At 38.6% G+C, this 24,260-nt stretch overlaps 1 protein-coding gene across 20 annotated transcripts in view; it reads left to right on the top strand.

Annotated features, from left to right (window-relative positions):
- The window catches only part of TACC2 (transforming acidic coiled-coil containing protein 2), a 305,302-nt gene that overhangs the window by 57,986 nt on the left and 223,056 nt on the right, over positions 1-24,260 (top strand). For all 20 annotated transcript variants that reach the window (XM_056803043.1, XM_056803021.1, XM_056803099.1 and 17 more), the window contains one exon: positions 4,136-4,314. In XM_056803043.1, the coding sequence (XP_056659021.1) occupies positions 4,136-4,314 (179 nt within the window). The remainder of the gene's footprint in view (positions 1-4,135; positions 4,315-24,260) is intronic.

Raw genomic sequence — 24,260 nt, 5'->3', positions numbered from 1 at the left:
GTTGCAAAGGAAAATGGATATAAGGAAAAGCTTCCTAACAATTACAGCTATCCAAATGAGGAATGGGGTATCTTAGGAGGTAATGGTTTTCCCCTCACTGGAGGTCTTCAAGCAAAAGTTGGGTACCTACTTGTCAGGTATGTTGTTGAGAGAATTATTTTTCAGGTATGGATCAAATTAATATGGCCTCTGGGGATCTTTCCAATTCTGAGATTCCATAGTTTGGTCACAGGGCAGGTAGGTTGTATAGTAAATATAGTGCTAAGTCTGGAGTCAGGAGGACTTCATTTATCAGTTCAAATCTGGCCACAGACATTAGCTATGTGACCATGGATAAGACACTTAACCCTTTTTGCCTCAGTTTCTCCATCTGTAAAATGAACTGGAGAAGGCAATGACAAATGACTCCAGTTTTCTTGCCAAGAAAACCCCAAATGGAGTTGGATATGACTGAAAATGACAGAATAACAACGCTAATGTAAAATAAGGTTTTGATCTTAGTTTTCCAAAAGCAAACAAAAAAGATTTACTTTTCACCTTAGATTTTGAATTCTTCTTGTTGTTCAGATCCATGATTTTATAGGGATAAGGATCTTTTGGTGTTGAAATTACCACCACTGATGCTGATCAGCAGTTTGTGTGTAATTTCTAATCTAAGAGAATTACTTTGAGCAGCAAGACACTGGTCTTACAGCTAGCATATATCTAAAATAATACTTAAATCTACTTTCTTCTGACTGCAAAGCTGGTTTTCTATCCACTTCATCCCACTGTGTCTCAGTTCCTTTAATGTTGCCTAAATGTTTTTTTCCTGTTATTATTCTCATCACAAACTTTTTGCTCTCTTCCCTCTCATTTTCATGAGTTTAGCTCTCTTTATGCAGAGATCCAAGATACAGGTATCTAGGTATAGATGGGCACTTCCTCTTGCCTGCAGGACCACTCTAACTGGATATCCTGTAGTTATCTCAAACTCATACTGTCTTAAATGAAGCTTGTTTTCTTTTCCTCCAAAATCTACCCCTCCTTCAAATTTCCCTGTTTTTGTTGAGGGCATTCCAGTCACTCAGTTTTATAATCTGATCCATTATTGACTTTTCCCTGCCTCAGACTGTCCCTTATCTAATCAAATGCTCACTCTTTTCAGTTCTTGCACCATGTACCTGCTTCCTCTCATGGAGCCATGAATTTAGTTTGGGTCCTTATATTTCCTCTCTCCTGGACTGCTTCAGCATCCTCCTAATTGTGCTCCTGGCTTCCAGTCCTCCCATGTTTGCTCTCTTGACCTCACAGCTGCCAAATAATCATCCCACTAGAAACTATAGAGCCTTCCTATTTGTTGTTGTTTCCATTCGTTATGTCTGACTCTTTCTGATCCCATTTGGGGATATCTTGGCAAAAATACTAGAGTGGTTTATCATTTCCGTTTCCAGCTCATTTTACAGATGAAGAAATTGAAACAAACAGGGTTAAGTAACTTGCCCAGGGATACACAGCTAAGAAATGAAATCAGATTTGAACTCAGGTCTTCCTGATTCTAGGTCTAGTACTCTATTCATAGCATTATCTTTCTATTACCTCTAGAATTAAGGTAAGTTTCTCATCCTACAATCTTGTTTCAACTTATCTTTCTTGGCTCAGTGCGCATTACTCTCCTTCACACACTCTAAATTTTGGCCAAATAGACTTTCTTGTGGCTTCTTGTATTTGGCATTCTGTCTCTATGCTTTCCCACAATTCATCCCTCATGCCTATCATGTGCAGCCTCCTCACCTTGACCACTCAGGATCCCTCACTTCTTTTTAGACTCAGTTCCTGTGCTACCTCATTTAGCATGTTTGCTTTCCTGGTCTCCCTAGTTATTGATGCCCTCTTTCCTATTCAAACTGTCATGTATGCTAATCTGTTTACATGTTCGCTCCCATAACTTGAATGCCAATTCATAGCGAATATGAATTATTTTCCCTATATTTTAAAAATGTTGCTGGTATGTCCTCTGTACTTGGTAGAGTCAGAGTGTCATAGCTATATAGTTGTAAGTAGCAGCCCAACTAATTTGATTTGACAGGTATTTGACTCAACATAAGCATTATTTTCATTGACTGAATAAAGGAAACCTTTTCCTAGAGTTGAAAGTAAAGGTGACCATCTCTCAGAAAGATCTTGTCCTTGAGTAGAATTACTAATCTTTATATTTTATATTATATTTAAATTATTTATATTTTTATACTATTTAATTATATTAAATGAAAAGTATGGAATATATTATGTATTACATTTATTTTATTGATATATTTGTTATATTACATTTATTTTACATTTCTATATTTTATAGTCTTAACAATGAAACCTATCCAAAATTGGAATGGGTTTTGGAGGTTGTCAAGCAGAAATTAGACAACTGTATATTGAGGAAATTGTAGTTGTAATTCCTACTGCTAGGACAGAAATTCTTAGCCTTGTGTGTGTGTGTGTGTGTGTGTGTGTGTGTGTGTGTGTGTGTGTGTGTTAATGTTAGTCTTGGATCCCTTTGGTAGTCTAGTGAAGTCTATAGACCTCTTCTGTGAATGACCAGATAACGTTGTTTGTTTTTTTTATTAAAACCCTTACCTTCCATCTTGGAATCAATACTGTGTATTGGCTTCAAGGCCGAAGAGTGGTAAGGGCTAGGCAATGGGGGTCAAGTGACTTGCCCAGGGTCACACAGCTGGGAAGTGTCTGAGACCAGATTTGAACCTAGGACCTCCCGTCTCTAGGGCTGGCTCTCAATCCACTGAGCTACCCAGCTGTCCCCTCAGATAACATTTTAAAATAATTAAAGGAAATGCCAAATTTCAGTGAGAAATTAATGAAAATAAGATGTAATTTTTTTCTATCCAAGATTCCCTGAAATCTATTCAAGGTCCCCAAAAGAAGAATTAGGGATCTCTGCTTCAGGTTGTGGGTTGGACTAGTAGGATGCTAAGGTCCCTTCCAAATTTCAAATTTTTCTATCTGTGAAGATGTGTTCTCCTTTCTAGGCTTTACATTTAAAATCTGGAATATTTAGGACAATTTGAGAATGTTTAATCTAAGTCTACTTAAAGACTTAACAATCTTATTATTGGTGTTTTGATGGACCAAATTGAGGACGACAAAGATCAAAGACTAGACAGATTTGCTTGGAGAAGGGAATACCTCTGCCTATTCCACATTAGTTCGTAGTTTTCCTGAGCAGTAGTCAGACTGATCCCAGGACCTTGGGATGAGGCTAAGCCTGTGGATGGAGTTAACTGGCTCTCCTTGAGGGACCTGGGCACCCATAGGAGCAGGGATCCAGATTAATCATTATAAATCCTAACCTTTTGCTTCAAGCAAAAAGTCCCCTTTGTGCCATGAACCACTTTGAAAATCTGGTAAAGTCTATGGACCCTTCCTCAGAATAACGTTTTTAAATACATGAAATAGAATATGTAGAATTATAAAAGATGCCAATTATATTGAAGTACAATTATGAAAATATCAAAAAAACAAGTTCACAGAACCCAAGTTAAGGATCTTTGCATCTGGGGCAGCAATAGAAAAGGTTTGGATAGCATCTAAACTTCAGTAAATCAGGGAGAAGCCCATTAATTGGGATAAAGATCAGAAGAATCACAAGGTTTATTTTTCCTTACCTACTGAAATACATTGGATACATCTAGTTGGGCAACAGTTAACAAGATTCAAGAAGGCTTTTGAAGATTGGGAAGAGGAGGCAGGGAGCTGAGGTCTTGGTTGGTAAAGTCCAGAGCCTGGAAAATCAGAGTACTGCTGAACAAGATTAGAGAGCTCTCATCCTAGAAATCAATTGGTCAACATCTACTAAGCAATGTGCCAGGCATTATCGAAACTAATTTCTTTTTACCCTGTTTTATATTCTCTGTTATACATGATGAGCTCTGTACTAATAGAGGCAGATCATAGCTAGGAGCTCAGAGACCTTTAGGTGATTCCTGGCTGCTATTGGGGGCAAGAATAGAGAAACTAGGATTACTTCTCATTTTGAAGCTTTATTCTATGACAAATGAGACAAAGAGTCTGCCAATGCCCTCTCCTCTCTTTATGCCTTATTTAATTCCCTTTTGTTCTTTTCCCTCCCTTTTTTCTGTTTCAGGGGGTGTCCCCGACTCCTGCACCAGAAGCAGCACAGCCTGCTGGAAGTAGTTATGATATAAAGCAGAAGCCGGAAAAGAAAACTGGAAACACTGGTAGCAATAACTCCTCTGGTGTCTGGCCAACTACAGCTGTGTCCCATGTTGAAACTACACCTCCGTTACTGAGCAGTGCTACCAGGTAGGAATAGATTTTTAGGGAAATAGTAGACTCATGGCATAGCCTGGCATCTGATAGTCTGTACAGTTGTTGTTTAGACAATCCAAACCAACAGGTCAGATAACCAAAGAGCTGAAAACTTCACTGCTTTCCATCTATCTTTAGAATCAGCTTGTATTAGAGTATTTGAAAATTCAAGTCTAATAAGCCTTAAATAAGTGCCCTCACTGTGGTAGGCTCTGGGAATACCAAGATAAAAGGAAAAACACTCTTGGCTCTCAAAGAGACAATAGTCTATTAGACTGGCAGTCTTCTTCCAGTCATGTAGTAAATGTGCTATGTGGCCTCTTATCCCTTCCAAGCTCACATTCAGACTTGAAATGTAAGATTGAGAAAGTGAAAAAGACTTTCAGAAGAGTCTGCTTCCTGTCTCTCTTGATGACAGGGCTAATTATTGGGGTAGCCAATTTGCCAATTGGGTGATAAACTCAGGCAAAGGACAAATGTCCCAGATGGGATTGATGGGCATAATCCAGACAAATATGGGACTAAAATCCAGATTGCTTGATTTTTGTAGCCAATTCTCAGCCAGATTCAATATGTCCAAAACATCCATGATGACACTCTTGTCCCACAAGACCAGACACATGAAGCTTTACTTGACTTGGAAGCTTTGCCATTTCCTTTGCTATATGACACTCCTGAATATAGGAGATTTTTCCATCCTTAGATTTAAAAGCACACTGTACCATAGCCATTCCCAAAGGATCTTAGCCACAGCAACTCTGCAAAGAGGTTCCAATTTGGGGTTTTGGCTGCTTAAAATAAATACAATTGACTACAGGTGTTTGGAATTCTCAACCTCTTCCCCATCCTTCCCCCTCATCATCTGTAAGTGGCCAACATGACTCATTGTGTAATTTAGTTGTGTAGTTTCAGGGGGAGGGACTAGCTACTCTCTTGGTATGGGTGGAAGATTTTTTCAGGGAAATGGAAGCAACTGAGATTCTGAGTGTTGTTGTCCCAGAGAGGAAACCAGCCATACCAGAATGGTGTCACTTTTCACCCTTCCCTTCTATTTGAGGTTTCCTCTCTCCTTTCTTAAAGCCTGCTCCATTTTTGAAATTTTTTTAGCACTAGTATAGTGGTTGTGATTCCTGTTTTCAACCATACAAATTAATTAGCCCAATATGACCATGAAATTAATTAAAGACTAATTTTTTCCTGAAATTTATGCATAACAGAAACCACCCTTGGCAAAGACTCAAGTCTTCATTTCTCTTTCTGTTGTGGTTGAGAGAGCCCTTCAGCAGTTTATGGGTCTGGGTTTTTTGGTTTTGCCTCACATCTGGAAGGGCAGTAACTTCTCATGACCCCAGCCTCTATCACTTTTTTTTTCCTCTGAAAATTTGCCACTTGTTGAAATGAAAGTGCAACAGGAAAGAGGTACCTTCCCATTTTTGCCTTAAAAAGTAGTTTCCTATTGACAAAATATGAATCCTTATCATCAATAAGAAACACAAACTATTTGAATGCCTACTATGTGCCAGGCAATGGTAATACAGGAACAGAGGGGCAGAAATCTAATTTTATATCTTGAAAAACTAACAATCTAGTTGGGAAGATGTGGAAAAGGAAACACAAGCTGTCTTGTTTTGTCAAATAATGATATGCAATAATGGGAATAGGCTGTTAAGATTGTCTACTATTGTATTTGGTAGAATGAACATAGACTGCAAATAATGATATGAGTTAGACCCAGAATTGAGCAGAGGAGTAGAATGGACTTAGGGGATTTGCAAAATTCTTTTTACCACTCCCCCAGCTTCTCTCTGAAATGAAGATTGGTCTTTTAAATATTGATGTTCTTTAAATGATGTTATTCAGCACTAAGTCATAGAATACTATTTATTGTCCCTGAATAATTGAAAATGAGAGTCCTTCAAAGAACAATAGTCAGTCAACAAGCATTTATTAAGTGTTTTCTATGTGCTAGACACTGTGCTAAATGTTTTACAAATAGTATCTCATTTGGTCCTCACAACAACCCTGGGCAGTAGGGGCCATTGTTATCCCCATTTTTCAGATGAAGAAACTGAAGCAGACAAAGGTTAAGTGCCTTGCCCAGGCTTAAACAGTTAGAAAATATCTTGGGCAGGTTTTGAATTCAGGTCTTCATGATTCCATGCATAGTGCTTTATTTACCTGCCTATCTGCCTACCTCCAAAGGGGAAGATAACATATATAAATAAATAGATCCAAAGAAGACTATATATATATATATATATGTGTGTGTGTGTGTGTGTGTGTGTATGGTAATCTTTATATACATATAGGTGTACATATGTGATTATGGTTATACTCACATATATATATATGTTTCTTTGAATCTAATTATTTATATGCTGTTTTCCCCTTTGGAGGTAGGTAGATGGTACATGATGCTATATATAGATAGGTGGTATATGATGGTATGTATATATACATATATGAATATATGTATAGATGATATATATGTATATATTTATATAAATATAAAATAATCCTAGAATCCTAGAGAGAAAGACATTAGAAACCGGAAGAACTAGGAAAGAAGTCCTGTGGAAGATGGGCTTTACCTCTTTAAGTTGTATCTTGAATAATATCAGGGGAACTAAGAGGCAGAAGTAAGAAAATAGAACATTCCAGACATGAGGAACAGCCAGTACAAAGGATGGGAAATGGAATGTCATGTAGGAGAAATAGCAGGCAGGCTAGCTGGATGACAGAATATGTGGAGAGGAACTAACATGTAAAAAGGATGGAAAGGTAGGGAGGGATCAGACTGGGAAGAACTTGAGTCAAATAGAAGAGTTAATATTTCATTCTTGAGATGATAGCTACTGGAGTTATTGGTTAGTGAAGTGACATGATCAGACCAGTATCTTAGGAAAATCTCTTTAGCAGCTATTAGAAAGATTAATTTGGAGTGGGGAGAGATTTGAAGCAGGGGGACCAATTAGGAGGTGATTTTAATAGTCCAGGTAAAAAAGACATGAATTTGAACTTGAGGAGTGGCTGTATGGATAGAGAGAGAGAGAAAGTGATATACACAGAAGATATTGCGAAGGTAAAGAGCTGTGCAGTGGACATGATCAGGTTATACCATGCTACCAATGTGGAATTACCAAAGATAAGGCATGGAAAAGTTATGATCATGGAAATAGATGAGCAGAAAAGAGGAAAATTATTACTTTTATTACATAGTAAAGGGGGTAGAGATGACTGATGGAGGCTCCACATGCTTTGTGGATATCTAACTCAAGGAAGGCTCTTAGCACTTTGGATGTCAGAAGACATGGATTAGGACAGTGATGGCAAACCTTTTAGAGACTGAGTGCTCAAATGGCAACCCTCACACTGCATGTGAGCTCCCACCCCAGACAGAGGAGGGAGGAAACACTCCCATTGGGCTGCTGGCCAGAGGGGAGGTGATGTGAGAATTGTCCTCAGGCAGGCATGGAGAAGGGGAGGGCATCAGCCCCCTCTGGCATGTGTGCCATAGGTTTGCTAACACAGGATTAGGGTCACAGAGGATAAACAGAGATGAGGGGTTGCAATCTATACCACTAGAGTGCACCAGCGATAATTGTTGAATCATACTAGTAGTTTAAATGGAGCAAAGGTGAAGAGGCAGAAAAACACAGATCATTCAGGAGACAATGAAGAGACCAATGGAGCTTAAATGGGGAATTTAGGTAGGAGAATACTTAGAGATAAGTCTGGAGGGGTGAGTAAGCACCAAAATGGAAGCCAGGTGGCCCAGAGGACATAGTACTGAACTTGATGTCAGGAGACATTAAAAAAAAATCAGTAGTATTCAGATCCTGCTTCAAACACATGTTAGCTGAGTCATTTAACTTCTCTCAGCCTCAGTTTCTCCATATGTGACATGGAGATAATAATAGCACTTATCTCACAAGGCTATTGTGAGATCAAGTAAGATAACATTTGTAAAGTGTTCTGCAAACCTTGAAGTGCTATTTAAATGTTCATTAGTACTATCATCATGGATAATAATAAACTCTAGAGGGCTTTGAATGTCAAACTAAGATGCTTAAACTTTAGCCTATGTGTAATAGGAGAGGCAGAAATGCATACTAAACTTAAATATGTAATTAACTAGTGTTAAGATTATTAACTCTAGTGTGATGGATGGATGGATGGATGGATGGATGGATGGATGGACTGAGGTCTGGACTCATGCAGCAGTTTAACATGACTATAATGTTGACCTAAATAAGGTTAGTGGGAAAGGGATTCCTAAAAATAATACTAATAGGTAACATGTGCATGACATTATGAGGATTGGAAAGGATTTGCTTTAGTAAAGTAACTGTCTCATTTGATCTTCCCAGCACCCCTCTGAGGTAGGCTCAGGTTATGTCAGGGTTATCACCATTTAAAAAAAAGATGGGCTGTGTGACCCTGGGCAAGTCACTTGACCCCCATTGCCTAGCCCTTACCACTCTTCTGCCTTGGAGCCAATACACAGTATTGACTCCAAGACGGAAGGTAAGGGTTAAAAAAAAAAAAGATGGGTGCAGATCTTGCCTCTGCTGCCTCTAGCCTGGGTAACTTTGGTGAGTCACTGGATCTCTCCAGATCTTAGTTTACTCAACTATAAAATGTGGGTCTTGCATTAGATGGGCTCTAGGACCCCTTCTGGTTCTAGAGTTATGATTCTATGATTCTGTTCATGGTGAGCCCTACTCTGGGCTCTTTTAAGTATAATAGAAAAGTTAAAGTTTGGAGCTTTGTGCTGTTAGCTTAGTGACTCAAGGGCTGAAGACTCTCTTCCCCTAAAAGAACAACTACCAAGTTAGGGGATAGAGCAGATTAAATTAAAAAGGAAATTAAAATGAAAAGGATTGATATTAGATCCAGAACCATAATGTTTTGTAGTTTACTTTCATGTTTTAAACATAAAATTTATTCTTCTTTGGCTTATCAGAGGCAACAAGTTGACACAGTGAATAGAGCTCCAGCTTGGAGAGAGACCAGAGTTTTAACTTCAGCCTGGACTCTGATACTTCTTAGCTGTGTGAGGCAAGTTATTTAACTTCTGATTGCTTCAGATTCTTCATCTGTAAAATGGGGACCCCATTATTATATTATTATGTATTATATATTATAGCACTTACCTCCCAAGGTTATTGGATGGATAAAATGAGATAATAATTGTAAAGAACTTAGAACAGTGCTTGGAACAAAATAAACTCTATATCAGCGTTAACTATTGCTATTATTATTATTTTTACATATGTAGTTAGGGGTGACTAGTTAGCACACTGAATAGAGCATTGGATTTGGAGAAAGACAAGAGTTTAAGTCCTGACTCTGACACTTATTAACTGTGTGACCCTATGCAAGTTACTTAATTAACTAATGGCTGCCTCAGTTTCCTCATCTGTAAAATGAGGATAAAAATAGCACCCACCTCTTAGGATTTTTGTGAAGATTAAATGAAATGATAATTGTAAACCTCTGAACCCCATGCCGGCACATAGTACTATATAAATATTTATTATTTTTTCATGGCTAAAGGCAGCTAGCCAACACAGTGGATAAAGCATTGCCCTGGAGTCAGAAAGACCTGAATTCAAATTTTGCCTCTGACACATACTAGCTGTGTGACTCTGGGCAAGTCATCTAACCTCTGTCTGCTTCAGTTTCTTCAACTGAAAATGGGGATAATAATAGCATCTGCCTTTTGGAATTACTGTGAGGATCAGTTGAGATATTTGTAAAGCAGTTAGCAAAATCTCCTGTAACATAATAAGTGCTTAATAACTGTCTTGAATTAAAGATTTTTGGTGGCCATAGTTTAGTGAGAAAAGCAATGGATTTGCAGCTAGAAAACCTGAGCTCCAGCATTGCTTTGCCACTTACTAGCAGGTTGACGTTGGGCAGGAAGTTTAACTTCTCTGAGCCTCAGTTTCCCTCTCTATAATATTGAGATAATAATGGCTATGCTATACTAGGTGGTTGCAAAGAAAGCAACAATATTCAATATAAGTATCAGTTACTGTTTTTAACTTAGCTGGATTGCATTCCTATCCCTAGCCAGTTGTCATGTAATTTGTCACAAGGTGGCACTTTGTGGGTGGATCAACTTCAACTCATTCTGACTCTTGTAAAAAGAATCAAAACCAATGGCAGCTCAGTCTTCTTTGTAAATAAAAACTAAAATTACTTATCAGTTCTTAAGAGACAGGTCCATTATTTCCTGCCTTAAGTTAATGTCCTGAATACTAGGATATCAGCCATTCCAGTGTCTGGTGGTTCTCTGTCCAGAAATAGAATCCTAATCACTTTTCAGTATGCCAACATGTCGGTGTGTTGATAACTTTGTTTATCAACAGATGTTTCTATGTGGCAGAATCCATTGGATCAGGTGCCAGGAAACCTGCCTTCTGCCATTAATAACTGTGTGACCTTTGGTGGGGTGACTCAGCCTCTCTGGTTCCTACTTTCATTATCTTTAAAGTGAACTCACTAGCGCTGACATTCTGAAGTCTAGATGCCTTTGGTCTCCTGGAGGCAGGGAGTATTCCTCATCTGCTTGGTTGGCCCCTCCTTCCAAACCATTTATTTGTGGAATGATGTCATGATTAAGTTGGGACACTCAGAAAATGAAGACCTTAGAAGGACAAATACAGTCAACTTTTAATGTTAATGTTCACATTCAGCTCAGCTCCAGGAAACATGACAGGTAGACATATTAAAGGTATCACTTTCTATAGAAGAATTTTCATTTAAAACTAAAAATCTCTTGGTGTTTTGGGTAATGGTAACTTAAGAAGAAAGGAAGGAGAAATGCAAGAAAAACACAAAATTCCTTAAGAAAGATAAGGCTTCACATTCAGGGGAAGGGATGTTTCCCAAACTGTTTGCCATGTGATCTTTATATTTAGCCCAGTGCCTGGCACATAGTGGGTGCTTAATAAAAAATAAAAAAATAAAAAAGTGGGTGCTAATCTAATTGAATTGAAAATATGTAAAGTTCAAACTATGATAAGCCAGTTCTAGAAATGAAATTTCTTAGCCTCAGCAAAAAATCAAAACCAACCAAACAATCCCCCACTTCCACCTTCCCTCCCCCAATTAAAAATATGATCTGGGCTATTTACAAATAACAAGTCTGACCCAACAGACCAGGCAAAGCTTTTTATAAATGCCCAGCATTTTCTTAAACTGCTCATTTCTACCCCTCCCTGCCACTCTTGTAAAATTCCCTGCTCCACGCCTGTACTCCTGACATGCCAGGATGTGTCCAGATAGGATGGGATGGGATACAGCTTCCACCCCTCCCAGTCCTGTGGATGACTCACCAACACCCCCAACAGGAAGTAAACACTCCCAGAGTTCTTCTTGGCGTGACTTTCTGAATGAGAAGATGCTGTCCTTAAGGAGAAGAGCAGCTGTCTTTTGGTGTTGGTTGGAGAAAAAGGATTTCTTATATAATGCATGATGCTTCTGGGAGGGATCTGTATTTAAAAATAAAAGAAATTTAAATTGATTAAAACATAGCAAGTCTGTGGAGCAATGCCTCATCCAGCTCCAAGAACTCTTCATAATAGCTCTTTTAAGAAGGGAGTTAGGACAAAAAAAAATACTGCTTTGTCCCAGCCAATTAAATCCCTGGATGCAGTTGATTGCCATTTCCTCCAGATAATAGTAATCCAGCCCTATTACAGAAAACCAAGGATTCTAAATTGTTGTTCAGTCATTTTTTAGTCATGTCCAACTTTTTATGACCTCATTTGGAGTTTTCTTGGCAAAGATACTGGAGTGGCTTGTCATTTCCTTCTACAGCTTATTTTAAAGATGAGGAACTGAGGCAAACAGAGTTAAGTGACTTACCCAGGGTCACACAGCTAGAAAGAGACTCAGGTTAGGTTTGAACTCAGGTCTTTCTGAGTCTGTCCTTCATGCTATATAATAGTAAGTTTTGAAGGAGTAAGCTATATAGAATGAAGAGTCTTTCATTTTATGCTATAGTATTTAAAAGGCAGCAGAGTGTAGGGATTAAAACCCTGAATCTCAAGTAAGGAAAGGTGTTTTTGAATCTTGATTTCCATCTTTACTGTGTTACTTTGGGTAAGTCACTTAACTACTTTAAAGCTATTTTAAAAATTGAAAATAATATCCACACCTGTATCTCACAGTGTCCTGAGAAAAGTCAATTCAACAAGCATTTACTAAGTGGCTGCTAGGTGCCAGATAAATCTTTGTAAATCTGAAAGTTTGATAGAAATATGAGTTACTAACCTTATTTAGAATAGAAAGATGCTGATTATATAATTTTTCCTACAAGAAAAATTCCAAATGGGTTTTAGAAGTTTAAATTAGATTCTCAAATAAGTTTCTCTGTTGTTATGGAAGGCTGGACATCCTCCAATGTCCTGTAGGCATCTTAAATCCAATATGTCCAAAATTTTTCATATTTTCCCTCAAATTCTCTTTTAGTATCTGCCTTCCATATTTGTTGTGAGGATCAAATGAGATAATATTTGTAAATATTATTTTGGTACGCATTCGTTGCTTAATGAATCCTTATTCCTGTTCCTTCTCCTGTATTACCAAACTTCCCCATTTCTATTGATGGCATCTTCCTTGACTCTTCTCCTCCTTTGGCTCCCATACCCAAGCCTTGAAGATGGCACCTCTGCCACTTCTAGGGCATCAATTTCTTTCTTTTCCATCAAACAGTCTCTGCTCTAATTCAATTTCCCATCATCTCTTGCCTGTTCTATTACAACAGCCTCCTAATCTGTTCTCTGCCCTGCAGTCTCTACTCTCTCTCTAATCCATCCTTCGCAGTAGATGTGTCAACTATGCTGCCTGTGGGCTGCATGGGACCTGTAGCATGCCCAGTACTGCCAAACCTAATTAAAATATAATTGGGAAATGTTTAACAAAATAACTAATGCAATAGAACATAGATAATGTTAGTAGGTGATTTTCCCAGTTGATATGTGGCCTGGAGGGATGCTTATTCCAATTTAATGGCCTTCATTTCAATTTTTCTATTATTCTTGAGGCACCTAAGTGGTGTAGTAAATAGAACAGTGGGTTTTGTAAAAATTAATTATATATATATACTAATAAAATATTATATTTTATGAGGTTATTTTATTAAGGATTATTAGAAATTAAGGAATAAAGAAGATACAAAATAATAATCACATGCCCATGCCTGATTAGCCAATTCAGAATCCCGTGCCTAGCTTACTTACTACATCATTGCAATGAAATGGAAGAGAGAGAGGGAGGCATTACTGCCAGTTAAATACTCATTGTGATCTCGCCCAGGTGGAGACTCGGTTGAGATTATAGGGAATTCTGGGAAATGCCAAGGACTTCTGGGGATTGAAGTCTAGGGTTCAAAATCTCCATTTTTACAGCTTGTAGTCAGGAAGATCTGTGTTTAAATCCAATTTCAGACACTTAATAGTTGTGTGATCCTGGGCAAGCCACTTCACTTCTATTTGCCTCAGTTTCCTCAACTGTAAAATGGAGATAATATTAGTATCTGTCTCCCCAGGTTGTTGTGAGGATCAAATGAGATGCTATTTGGAAAGTACTTGACACAGATTCTGGCACATAGCGAGGATTATTTAAATGCTACCTATTATTATTGAGTTTAACACCACTTCTCTACACAATTGCCAAACTGATATCCCTAAAAAACAAATTTGACCATGTCTCCCCTCCTAGTCACCAATTTAAAATACCTTTCCATGTCTAGAGCGTAAAGCCCACCATTGTCTGTCTCTGACAATCTTTGAAAGCCATTTAATATACTTCCCCTTCATAGTCTCCATTCTGGTTAAATTGGCTCATTAACTGTTTTAAGAGCACGATTTTCATCTCCCAGATCCATGCCTTTGTATAGGTGGTTCCTAGAGCCCTTCTCACTCCTACTTCCAACATTCCTTCAGAAAGTAGGCCAGATGTTGCCAGTCACCAAACGGGTGTTATGATGGGGTATAAAAAATAGAATAACAAATTGAAAATCACAGAACCTTAGTTCAAAACTCAGCCACTTCTCTGGGCCTCAGTTTCCTTTTCTATAAACTGAAGAGGTTGAATTAGATCCTTTGTTTCCATACTTTATTGATTCTCATCCATACTTTTAAGCATACACTCCCACTCCAACAGATGGATACATATTTAAGTATATATGGATTACTGCACTATATATTATGTGCATTCTAATATTTTATGTTTGTATTATGTGCTAATTTATTTATGTTTATTTTCTAATACATTGTGTGTATTATAACATTTTCTAAACTATATTTTACACAATTTATAATCCTAGAGAATTGTCTAGAGCACTGAGAGATTGTGACTTACCCAAAGACATACAGCCATATGAATCACAAGTGGGAGTTGAAACCAAGTCTTACTAGCTTCAAGGCCAAGCTATCTACATGCATTAAAAAAAAATCCGAATCTAAAATGAATTAAAAGGAATGAAATCATTATTTGAAGAATTATTTTGAAGAACTACTTATTAATGGTTTTCTGTAGTGTGGCATGTAAGGTGTGTGCTGCTGGGGTGTTTATAGGTCAGATCTCCCGATTAGGGTAGCTAGGTGGTGTGATGGGTGGAGAGAGCCCTGGCTTGGAATCAGGAAAATTCGTCCTCATGAGTTCAAATCCACCTTCAAATTCTTTCTAACTGTGTGATTTTGGGCAAGTCACTTAACCTTGTTTGCCTTAGTTTCCTCATCTTCAAAATAAGCTAGAGAAAAAAATGGCAAACCACTCCAGTATCTCAGCCAAACAAATAAAAGAGGGTCATGAAGAGTTGGACGTGACTGAAATGACTGGGCAACAACTTGACTTTCTGCCTCCCTGTTTGCCTGGGGAGGAGCATATTCGGTGGACTGTCTGGTACAGCCTGCCTTGCCTGTAAGCAGAGATAAAAAAAAAATCAGCAGAGGAAGGCAAGAGCTGCATTCAGGTTAAACAGCGGTCCTTCCCTCCTCCGGTCTAACGCTTTCATTGTGCACTTAAATGAATCATCTCATAAGCTCTCAGGGAAGTGCATACTCCACTTTGGAGGCCACTAAACTAGATGACCTCAGAAGTCCTTTCTAGCTCCAGAGCAGGGATTCTTAACCTTTTATGTGTCCTGGACTCCTCTTGAGAAGTCTTTTCGTAAAGGCTATGGACCCTTCTCAGAATAAGGTTTAAAGGCATAAAAGAAAATACAAAGAACTATGAAGGAAAACAATTCCATTGAAATAGTTATCCATTCTTTACAGTTTCTAGATCTCAGGTTAAGATGCTCTGCTCTAGACTTGTGATCCCAAGAATGTTTCCTGATTCACAGCTCCATTATTAGCACTGTCTCCCCCTTGAAATAACAAAGAATGTGTGTGTGTGTGTATGTTGGATTTCTCCAATAAAATGTGAATTCAAGTGTAGTTAGGGATGGTTTGTGAGAGCTTTGTGTCTCCAGGACCTAGCACAGTGCCTTATATGCAGTGGACACTTTAGAAAGGTTGATTGAACACATTTACTAAGAAATTCAGTGGAATCTGAAGCCTGTGGTTGGTATTTGTGGATCTAGAGCCATTGAAATAATCTTAAATCAGAAATGCTTCTAGCATGGTGGAACCTAATAATTACATAGTCTTTCTAGGTGCATTTTGGTAGAGCTTTTTTTCCCCCTAGAGTGAGTTAGGTTCCAGACTTTGAATATAATAATAGGAACTTAGATTGATAAATCATGGAAACCCCTGAAAAGATGGGCAATTCTAATTTTATTACCCTTATTCTATAGATAAAGAGACTGAATGTTAGGGTGAATTCGAAACTGGTAGAGAAGGGACTTAGATTTAGGTTTTTCTGATTCTTCTTCTCCCTAAATCACATAGTCTCTGTATCCAGCTATGAATGAACTATGCAATGAAGTGAGCCTGGCCCTTGGAAAAAGTGTCAAAACTAATTAAATATGGGTTACTTCCATTTTCCACCTTCCCATTCTCACTAAATATCCAAAATCTCTTCTGGTTTCTCTTCATTATGAGAGGCTTAAAATTAGTCAGGCTAAAGTGGAAATGATTGATAACAGCTTAACTCTCTTGGGAATACGACTGTCAAACAGAGTCAGAGCTGCAAGCTAAAGGAATAAGGCTACTTTCTTTTGGAATTTCAGGCATCAGCCAGCAGGTGGGGAAAGTATTTGGCAAACCTCCAAACTTTCCTATGGTCTCTGAAATCACACTCACCCGAAGGTTTAAAGTCAGCCTTGTCCAGAGCATCAAGAGACATTTGGCAATCTAACTTTCTGAAGCATTTTCCAGGATTAGAAATCAATATTTTATACTGCCTTTTGAAGGTCAAATTGCAAATATGAGCCCAGAAGTTCCTTAAAGTCAAACATTTGGTTCCTGATATGTATACATATTTTTGAAAACATAGAAAAAATTGATAGAGACTTGGAAGAGATCCCAGTAGTAAAACATTTTCAGACTAATGCAGTAATCCTTGCAGTGCATAGCAGGAATGGCAGGCTGTTTTGATATAATTCTCAGACAGTTCATGTATGGTGCTTTTAGGAGCCTTTAGTTGTAATCGTAAACCTTTGGTGAATGGTTTTTTCCCCTCTGACTCTACCTGGGGTAGTGAGAGTGGGATGTGAGTGTCTGACTTAAAAAAGAGATCTCCACTCAGAAGCTGCATCCAGGTATCTCTTAGCTAATGTGGATGTTAGTGACCATGTAAATTTGTTCTTTACTCCTGAACAGATATTGAGATGCCCAATTAGAACGGAAAAAAGTAGCCTTGGAGTTAATGGTAGTAGATGCATGCAGCAAGTTTAACCTTCACAATTTTTTGGCTCCCACTATAATTTAGAAACTGTGTTTATCCACTTGATAATTTAAAAAAATTCCTAGCCTACCTGAACAGCCAAGGATTCAGCACCATATAGTTAGTAGGCAGAGTTTTTAGTCCCATTTCTGCCTCTGATCAGCTCTATCAATTTGGGCAAGTAACTGGCCCTTTCTGAGCCTCTGTTTTCCCCTTTGTAAAGGCAAAGGCTATTAGAGGAATAGATGGCAGGCCAGTGGCTGGTGTAATCATGAGCAATTCCTTTAAACTTCTTAGTAACTCTAGATAATTCTCTAAGACTATAAGGAATTATTGATTTAAATGGTAGAAGAAATTTCCATGTCAAAAGTTTTCTAAATGGACCATATCCTATATTTGGACAAACAAAACAAAACAAAAAAAGGTGATTAGACTAGTTGGTTTCTTGTCTGTGTTTCTAACTCATTTGCTCTGTGGCTTTACCTTAAGAAAATGGGCAAATTCTTGTAGAATGAGGCCCCTAAGTCTAGAAATTGGTGAAATTCTAATTGACTTCATGCTGGCACTGGATTGGATCTCAGAGCAGTCGCAAGTAAAGAGGGGAGGCCAAGTAGGGCTGCTCTCCTTCCCGAGTTCTGCTGTGAGTGTCACAAGCACAGGTTACTTGAGAACCCAGTTCCAGACCCATGGAGACACTGAGGACGCAGCAGTGAAAAGAACATTCTGAAATCCTCCGTTGGTTCGGAGAGCCAGAAAAGGATGTTATCTTATTCAGACCCACTGCCAGTTTCAGGCTTGTCACCGAGCCTGTCACAGCCCCAAACGAGGGCACTCTGGAAGAGCTGCTTAGAAATCCAGCTTGAAGCAAGGGAAACATTTGCCTGCTCCCCCATCGCTCTACCCCTCCCTTTTCAGGCTGCAGGCTGGCATGCAGCTGTTCCAAGCCCTTGAAACAGCTGAAGCCTCTCTGTTTCAAAGACTGGCAGTGGGCTCATGCCTTTACATAACTCCTAAACAATAGTGACTGGACAGGCCAAAGAAACATTCAGCTGGCTGCTTAAACTCCCACTTGCCTGATGTACTTCTCAATGTTCTTTTACACAAACATGAAACAGAAATGTCCCTTTTTGCTAAGCTTCTTAAGCTTTAAAAAGGAAAAAAAGGGGGAAAGGGGGAAAAAAAGGCAAAGAATCCTTTTAATCTTTTGCTGAGAAATTTTTGGACCCCTCCAGAGTCGGAAATCTAAGAGGAAACACAGGAAAGAAGTGATGTTTTTCCTTACAGAGCTTCTCAATGAAGCTGTCTCACAAGCATGCTGACTCTTGAGTCAGTGGCCTTTTATAGTGTTGGACGTCATCCTTGGGATCGGTCCATTTCCCCTTCACTGTTCTTGCTTTACCCACTGCTGACCTGGAAAAAGGAGGCAGGGGTCCCCCCAAACTGGAGAGTCCAGGGCCTGGGAGAATGGGAGGGGATGTTAGTGACCATTTAGTCTAATGCTCACACATTTTATAGAAAAAGAACCTGAGATCCAGAGGTGGGAAGTAGCTGCTTGTAGCTTACTGAGGAGTCCATGACCTTTAACCAGCTTGCTCCCAACTAATCTATTTGGAGATGTTTCCATTTAAACCTATGTGAAGAGGCAGATTTATTCAGCTTACGAGAAAGAGGGAGATGATGAACATTTGGATTCATTGGAGCTTTAGAATTCTAAAGAAAATGAGTTTCATGAAACATGATCTCATTTGTTCCCCAAACACTCCAGCAGGGGAGGCGGTACCAGTGGCCTTATCTCCATTTTAGGAACCATAGTCCAAGCTTAAGTGATGCCTCCCAGCTGACGTAGTGCCTACCCCAATATAATTCTGGGTCTTTGTCCTACAACTGTTATTATCCCATTTGGGCAAGTGAGGAAACTGAACATCGCTTAAGGGAAAAAAAGGTGGGGAGCTAGCACTTAAATCCAGAGTCCTCTATCTCCAAATTCAGAGCTGTTTCCGCCTCTCTTTTTTACTTCATGATGTGGTCTGTGGTCACATTGCAGGTTGAGTGATGGCTTCTTTCATACAGTTCTTTTGTTAACCTACAGAGATAAACAAATTCAATGATTCCAGTTAACAAAGGACAGTGACTTTTTAATGACTTCTTAATAAATTCCACCTTGGGGCACAGAATAAATAAATAGTGCTTCCCCCATTCTCACAGAGTTTGTTAGGTTGCAGATGTAAGTTAGAAAACTCTGGGTCACAGAAACATAGATGTAGAAGCGGTTGGGACTCTGGGGGATCATATCTATTCTGTGCAATCCCTCTTGTTTTGAAGAAACTGAAACCCAGAGAAATTATATGATTTGCTTGAGATCACACAAGTGACGGAAATGGAATTTGAACCCAAGTCTCTGACTCTGATCCTTTACCATCATACCACACGGGGTGGAACTTTATGGACTCTAAGTTGATTGACTAGCTGTCAGGTTTCCAGGTCATATGCCTAACACTGACCTGAAAGGCTTCTTGTAATGTCCCAGTGCATCTAACTTACTTCCAGGGAGTAACTTGAGGAATGAAGACTTAGCAGCTATAGCCTTGTTGGTAAAAACAATGATGACCTTGATTTTTGAGGCAGGAGAGCCAAAATACCATCAGACTTCTAACACTCTTAAGTACAGGCTAGCTCTGCTGAGAACAAGCATCAACTACTTCCTTATATCAAAAGATTTCATCATGCTTTCTGTTAGTAGAGAGCCTTGCACACCTTAAGAGATAGCTTTTATGAGTCAGTGTCGGCAAAACAATTCATCACTTTTTTATTGCTATGCTTGTGCAAACTCATTGTTGATGATGTTCATCTCCTTGTGCTCACCAGGCGTTTCTTCACTGTCTTTTTGCTTCCCTGTAATTTTGATTATTGTTAGCTGCAGTTGGGCCAGCAGAAGGCAGTATGATGCAGTGTCTTTGGAATCAGAAGATTGGGTTCAAATTTAATCTATGAGGCTTACTACTTTTGCAGCCTTGGACAAGTCACTTAAATGTCCAACTCTTCATGAACCCATTTGGAGTTTTCTTGGCAAAGATACTAGAATGGTTTGCCATTTCCTTCTCCAGCTCATTTTACAGATTTCTTTTTTTACATTACATTTACATTAGTAGGAAGGAAGGAAAAATAACATTTATTAAGTGCCTTCTCCTTGCCAGGCATTGTGCTAAGTGCTATTTACAAATATTATCTCATTTGATCCTTACGACAACCCTGGAAGGTAGATGCTATTATTATCCCCATTTCGCAGATGAGGAAACTGAGGCAAACAGTGGCTAAGTGGCTTGCCTCAGATGACACAGCTAATAACTGTCTGAGCCTGGATTTGAAGGCAAGTCTTGCTGACTCCAAGCACAGTGCTCTATGCACTATGGTGTCCCTTGGGTGCCTGTACAAATTTAACTACTCTTCTCTGGTGAGAATTGTTTAAGTACTTGAAGTTAAGTGACCATATTCCTTCTTAGTCTTTTCTTTTCCAAGGTAAATATCTCTAATACCCCCAACTGATCCTTTTATAATCTGACCCTTCACATTCTGGTTGCCCTCATTTGAACATTTTCTACTTATTAATGTAAAATATAGCAACATGGTTTGGCCAGTGCATAGAGGAACCATGACTTCTTGTTCTGTACTCAATTCTACTCTAAATGAAGTCTGAGGTCCTCTTTTGCAGCTTATACATAGTTGTTTACATGTTGTCTCTCTCAATAAACTGTGAGTAATGTGAGGGAAGAGACTGTCTTTTATCTTTCTTTGTAGTCTCAGGATTTAGCACAGTACAGGGTACACAGTAGATGCTTAATAAATGTTTGTTGAATGATTGACATTGTCCTTCTTGGCAGCCAAACTCAAAGTTGATTCCTATTGGACTTGTAGGACTAAGACTTCAGCATCTTTTTCTATATCAACTCTTTTCTAGCCACATTTCCCCCTATTTAGTACTTGTGGAATTGATTTTTTGAACCTATTTATACTCTATTATATTTATACTTATTAAATTTTTTAATTTATTTTATTTTATTATTTTATTATTTTATTTTATTTATTTTATTAAGATTCTATGCTTTTGCTCCTTTTGTCCAACTTTGTTTTGTTAATGCTTTTAGTTTTAGCAGAAGCTAAACACCTGAGAGAGATGCAAAACCCAATTTCTTTTAGGAGTATTATCATATGATTCCTAGAATATCAGAGCTGGAAGGGGTCTAAAAGATCATTTAGTGGTGTTAGTCATTTTTCAGTCATGTCCAACTCTTCATGAACCCATTTGGCATTTTCTTGGCAAAGATACTAGAATGGTTTGCCATTTCCTTCTCCAGCTCATTTTACAGACTTTTTCTTTTTACATTTTACATTTACATTTACATTTTACACAAGAAACTGAAGTAAATGGTTAAGTGACTTTCCAAGGGCCACACAGCTAATTTGTACCAGATTTGAACCCAGAAAGATGAGTCTTCCTAATTCCAAGATCAGTAGTTTATCCACGTTATTACCTAGTTGCCCCATGACATCATCTAGTCCTATTTAATTGCTTTATAGTAGAGGATATTAAGATGTCGAGAAGAGTGGCATGTCTGAGGTCACCCTACTGAGTTGGGGTACTACACTAGCAGAAAGTCAATTAGTATGTTTGAAGTCATGGCTCTTGTACTTAGAGGATTAGCTACTCACAAACATAATGGACAAGCTGAGTCACGATGAGCCTCCGACCCCTTGGTAGCTTCTAAGAAAATGTAATAAAAACTGAGTTGCTTTCATAAGCAGGGGAGTGAGTTTTTAATACATATATGAGGCAGGAAGCAGAAAGGGCTACACCTCAGGAAGTTTGTCAGAAGCAAATGTAGATGAGCTAGAAATCCAGTTGTGCTCCTCCTACCTATGATTTTATGAACCAACAAGTGGACTGTGAAGTCCACTTGCCCTTGCCACTCTTGCCTTCAACCAGTGCCTCTTCAAGGGTGAAGGAATTCACTCTTCAGCCATTCAGAGACTTACTGCCCAACCTCTATCCTGATCTAGCTTATTTAGGCGTTTGCTTTTTTCTTGCTGATTTTTGATCCTTGGTTTTTATTTTTTATTTTTTCCTCTTGAACTTATTTATTTATTTTTATGGAAAATTTTATTTAATTAGTTAATTTAGAATATTTTTTCATGGTTACAAGATTCATATTCTTTTCCTCCCATTCCCCTACCCCTCTCCCATAGCTGACATGCAATTCCACTGGGTTTTACATGTGTCATTGATCAGATCCTTAGTTTTTAATTAAACCATGGGGCTCCTTTATTAATTCTTGGAAAAGGAGGCAGGAAGTTAAAACCATTGGCTAAGACCAGTTAAGATAGTTGGCAAAACTAAAGTTTCTGTAATGTTTGGGGTAGACCTTTGTGCGCTCTCCATTATGTTAGATTATTGAGTATAGGATGCTAAGATCCATCTTTGTCCAGGAAGTAACATGAAAGTTTGTATCAGTCAGTTGGCATTCATTAAGTATCTGCTATGTGTCAGGCACTTGTGATACAAAAAAAGACCAAAAAAAAATCCCTTCGCTCAAGGAACTCCCAGTACAATGGGGGAGACAACATGGAAACAACTATGTACAAACAAGCTATAGATAGTCTAGATTGGGGGCAGATAGTGGAGGGTAATAGCATTAAGGGAGGATCTGGCAGGTTGTCTTATAGAAGAAGAGCCTTGAAGAAAGCCAAAGAGTCCAGGAAGCAGAGATGAGGAGGGAGGGAGGGAATTTCAGTTTTGGGGGACCAGCAGTAAAAATCCCCAGAGTTGGAGGATGGAATGCTGTGTATAAGGTGTCCAGCCTTATCTCACCTTACTCTCTTCCAAATACAATTTAACTAAATTAGACCAATTTCTGTTATCCATAGTCTGCATACTTTCTTGTCTTTCTCCATCTGTATCATTGTTCCAGTTGATTATAAGTGCCTAGAACATCTTTTGTTTCTCCTACCTCCATTTCTGTTGCATTCTGTTTTAGAAAACCTACATTTTCTGTCTTGGAATCAGTACTGAATATTGAAATATCAATTCCAAGGTAGAAAATCAGTAAAGGATAGGCAGTTGGTGTCAATTGACTTGCCCAGGGTCATACAGCTTGGAAGTGTCTGAGGCCAGATGCCAATTCAGGTCCTCCTTTAGGCCCCTGGTGAATTCTCCTCCATGAAATCTCTTCTTATCTTCTTCTGTCCCTTGGTCAAGTTGATAATAATTTCTCTTCCCAGACTTTGCATCCTTCCTAAGAACTGAGATGTATTCTAATTCTTTGAATATGTGTATATTTCCCTACTAGACTATAAATTCTATAAAGACAGAATCCATCTCTTAAATTATTCTCCCTCAGCAACTTAGCACAATTCCCTATGCAGAGTCATTGTCTAGTGAATGTTTCTTAAACACTGAATATTTTGTGGAGAAGAGGAGAAATGAAGTTCATGGCTTTAGGATTTAGAGGTCTAGACAGAGTAGTAGATACTTACAGATTCTAGGGACAGCTCCCACCATTTAGTTGTTGGGTATTGTATTGCTTTGCTGCAGACTTTTCCCCATTTTCTCTCATCCACAACAGTATCCACAAATATTTTAGGGCATTTAGGTGGCTCAGTGGATGGAGAGCTAAACCTGGAGAGGGAGGTCCTGGATTCAAAATTTTGTCTCAGATACTTCCTATTTGTGTGACCCTGAGGAAGTCACTTAATCCCAATTGCCTAGTTATTACCTCTCTTCTGCTTTGGAACCAACACGTATCGATTCTAAAATAGAAGGTAAGGGTTAAAAAAAAACAAACACCTAAATATTTCAACTTTGACCCCTCAACTGTGTTGTAGTAGTGATGTGCCCTTTGTACCTCAAAATGAACATATGTGAGATAAAACTGGATTTTAAATCCTGGCCTTGAACCATATAGCACTGCCAAGGTCAGCAGAGTCTCCAGGCATCCTCCAACGGACTAGTGTTTGGACAAGTGAAAGCTTGTGCATTTTTAATTGAATCCACTTTGTCAAAATTCTGGAAGACCTTTCCACAGAAGTTCCTTTTTCCATTA

This window comes from Monodelphis domestica, chromosome 1 (genome assembly GCF_027887165.1).
Source record: "Monodelphis domestica isolate mMonDom1 chromosome 1, mMonDom1.pri, whole genome shotgun sequence".
Taxonomy (NCBI): Eukaryota; Metazoa; Chordata; class Mammalia; order Didelphimorphia; family Didelphidae; genus Monodelphis; species Monodelphis domestica.
The sequence above is the reverse complement of the archived record's forward strand: the minus strand, read 5'-3'. Positions and strand labels throughout refer to the sequence as shown.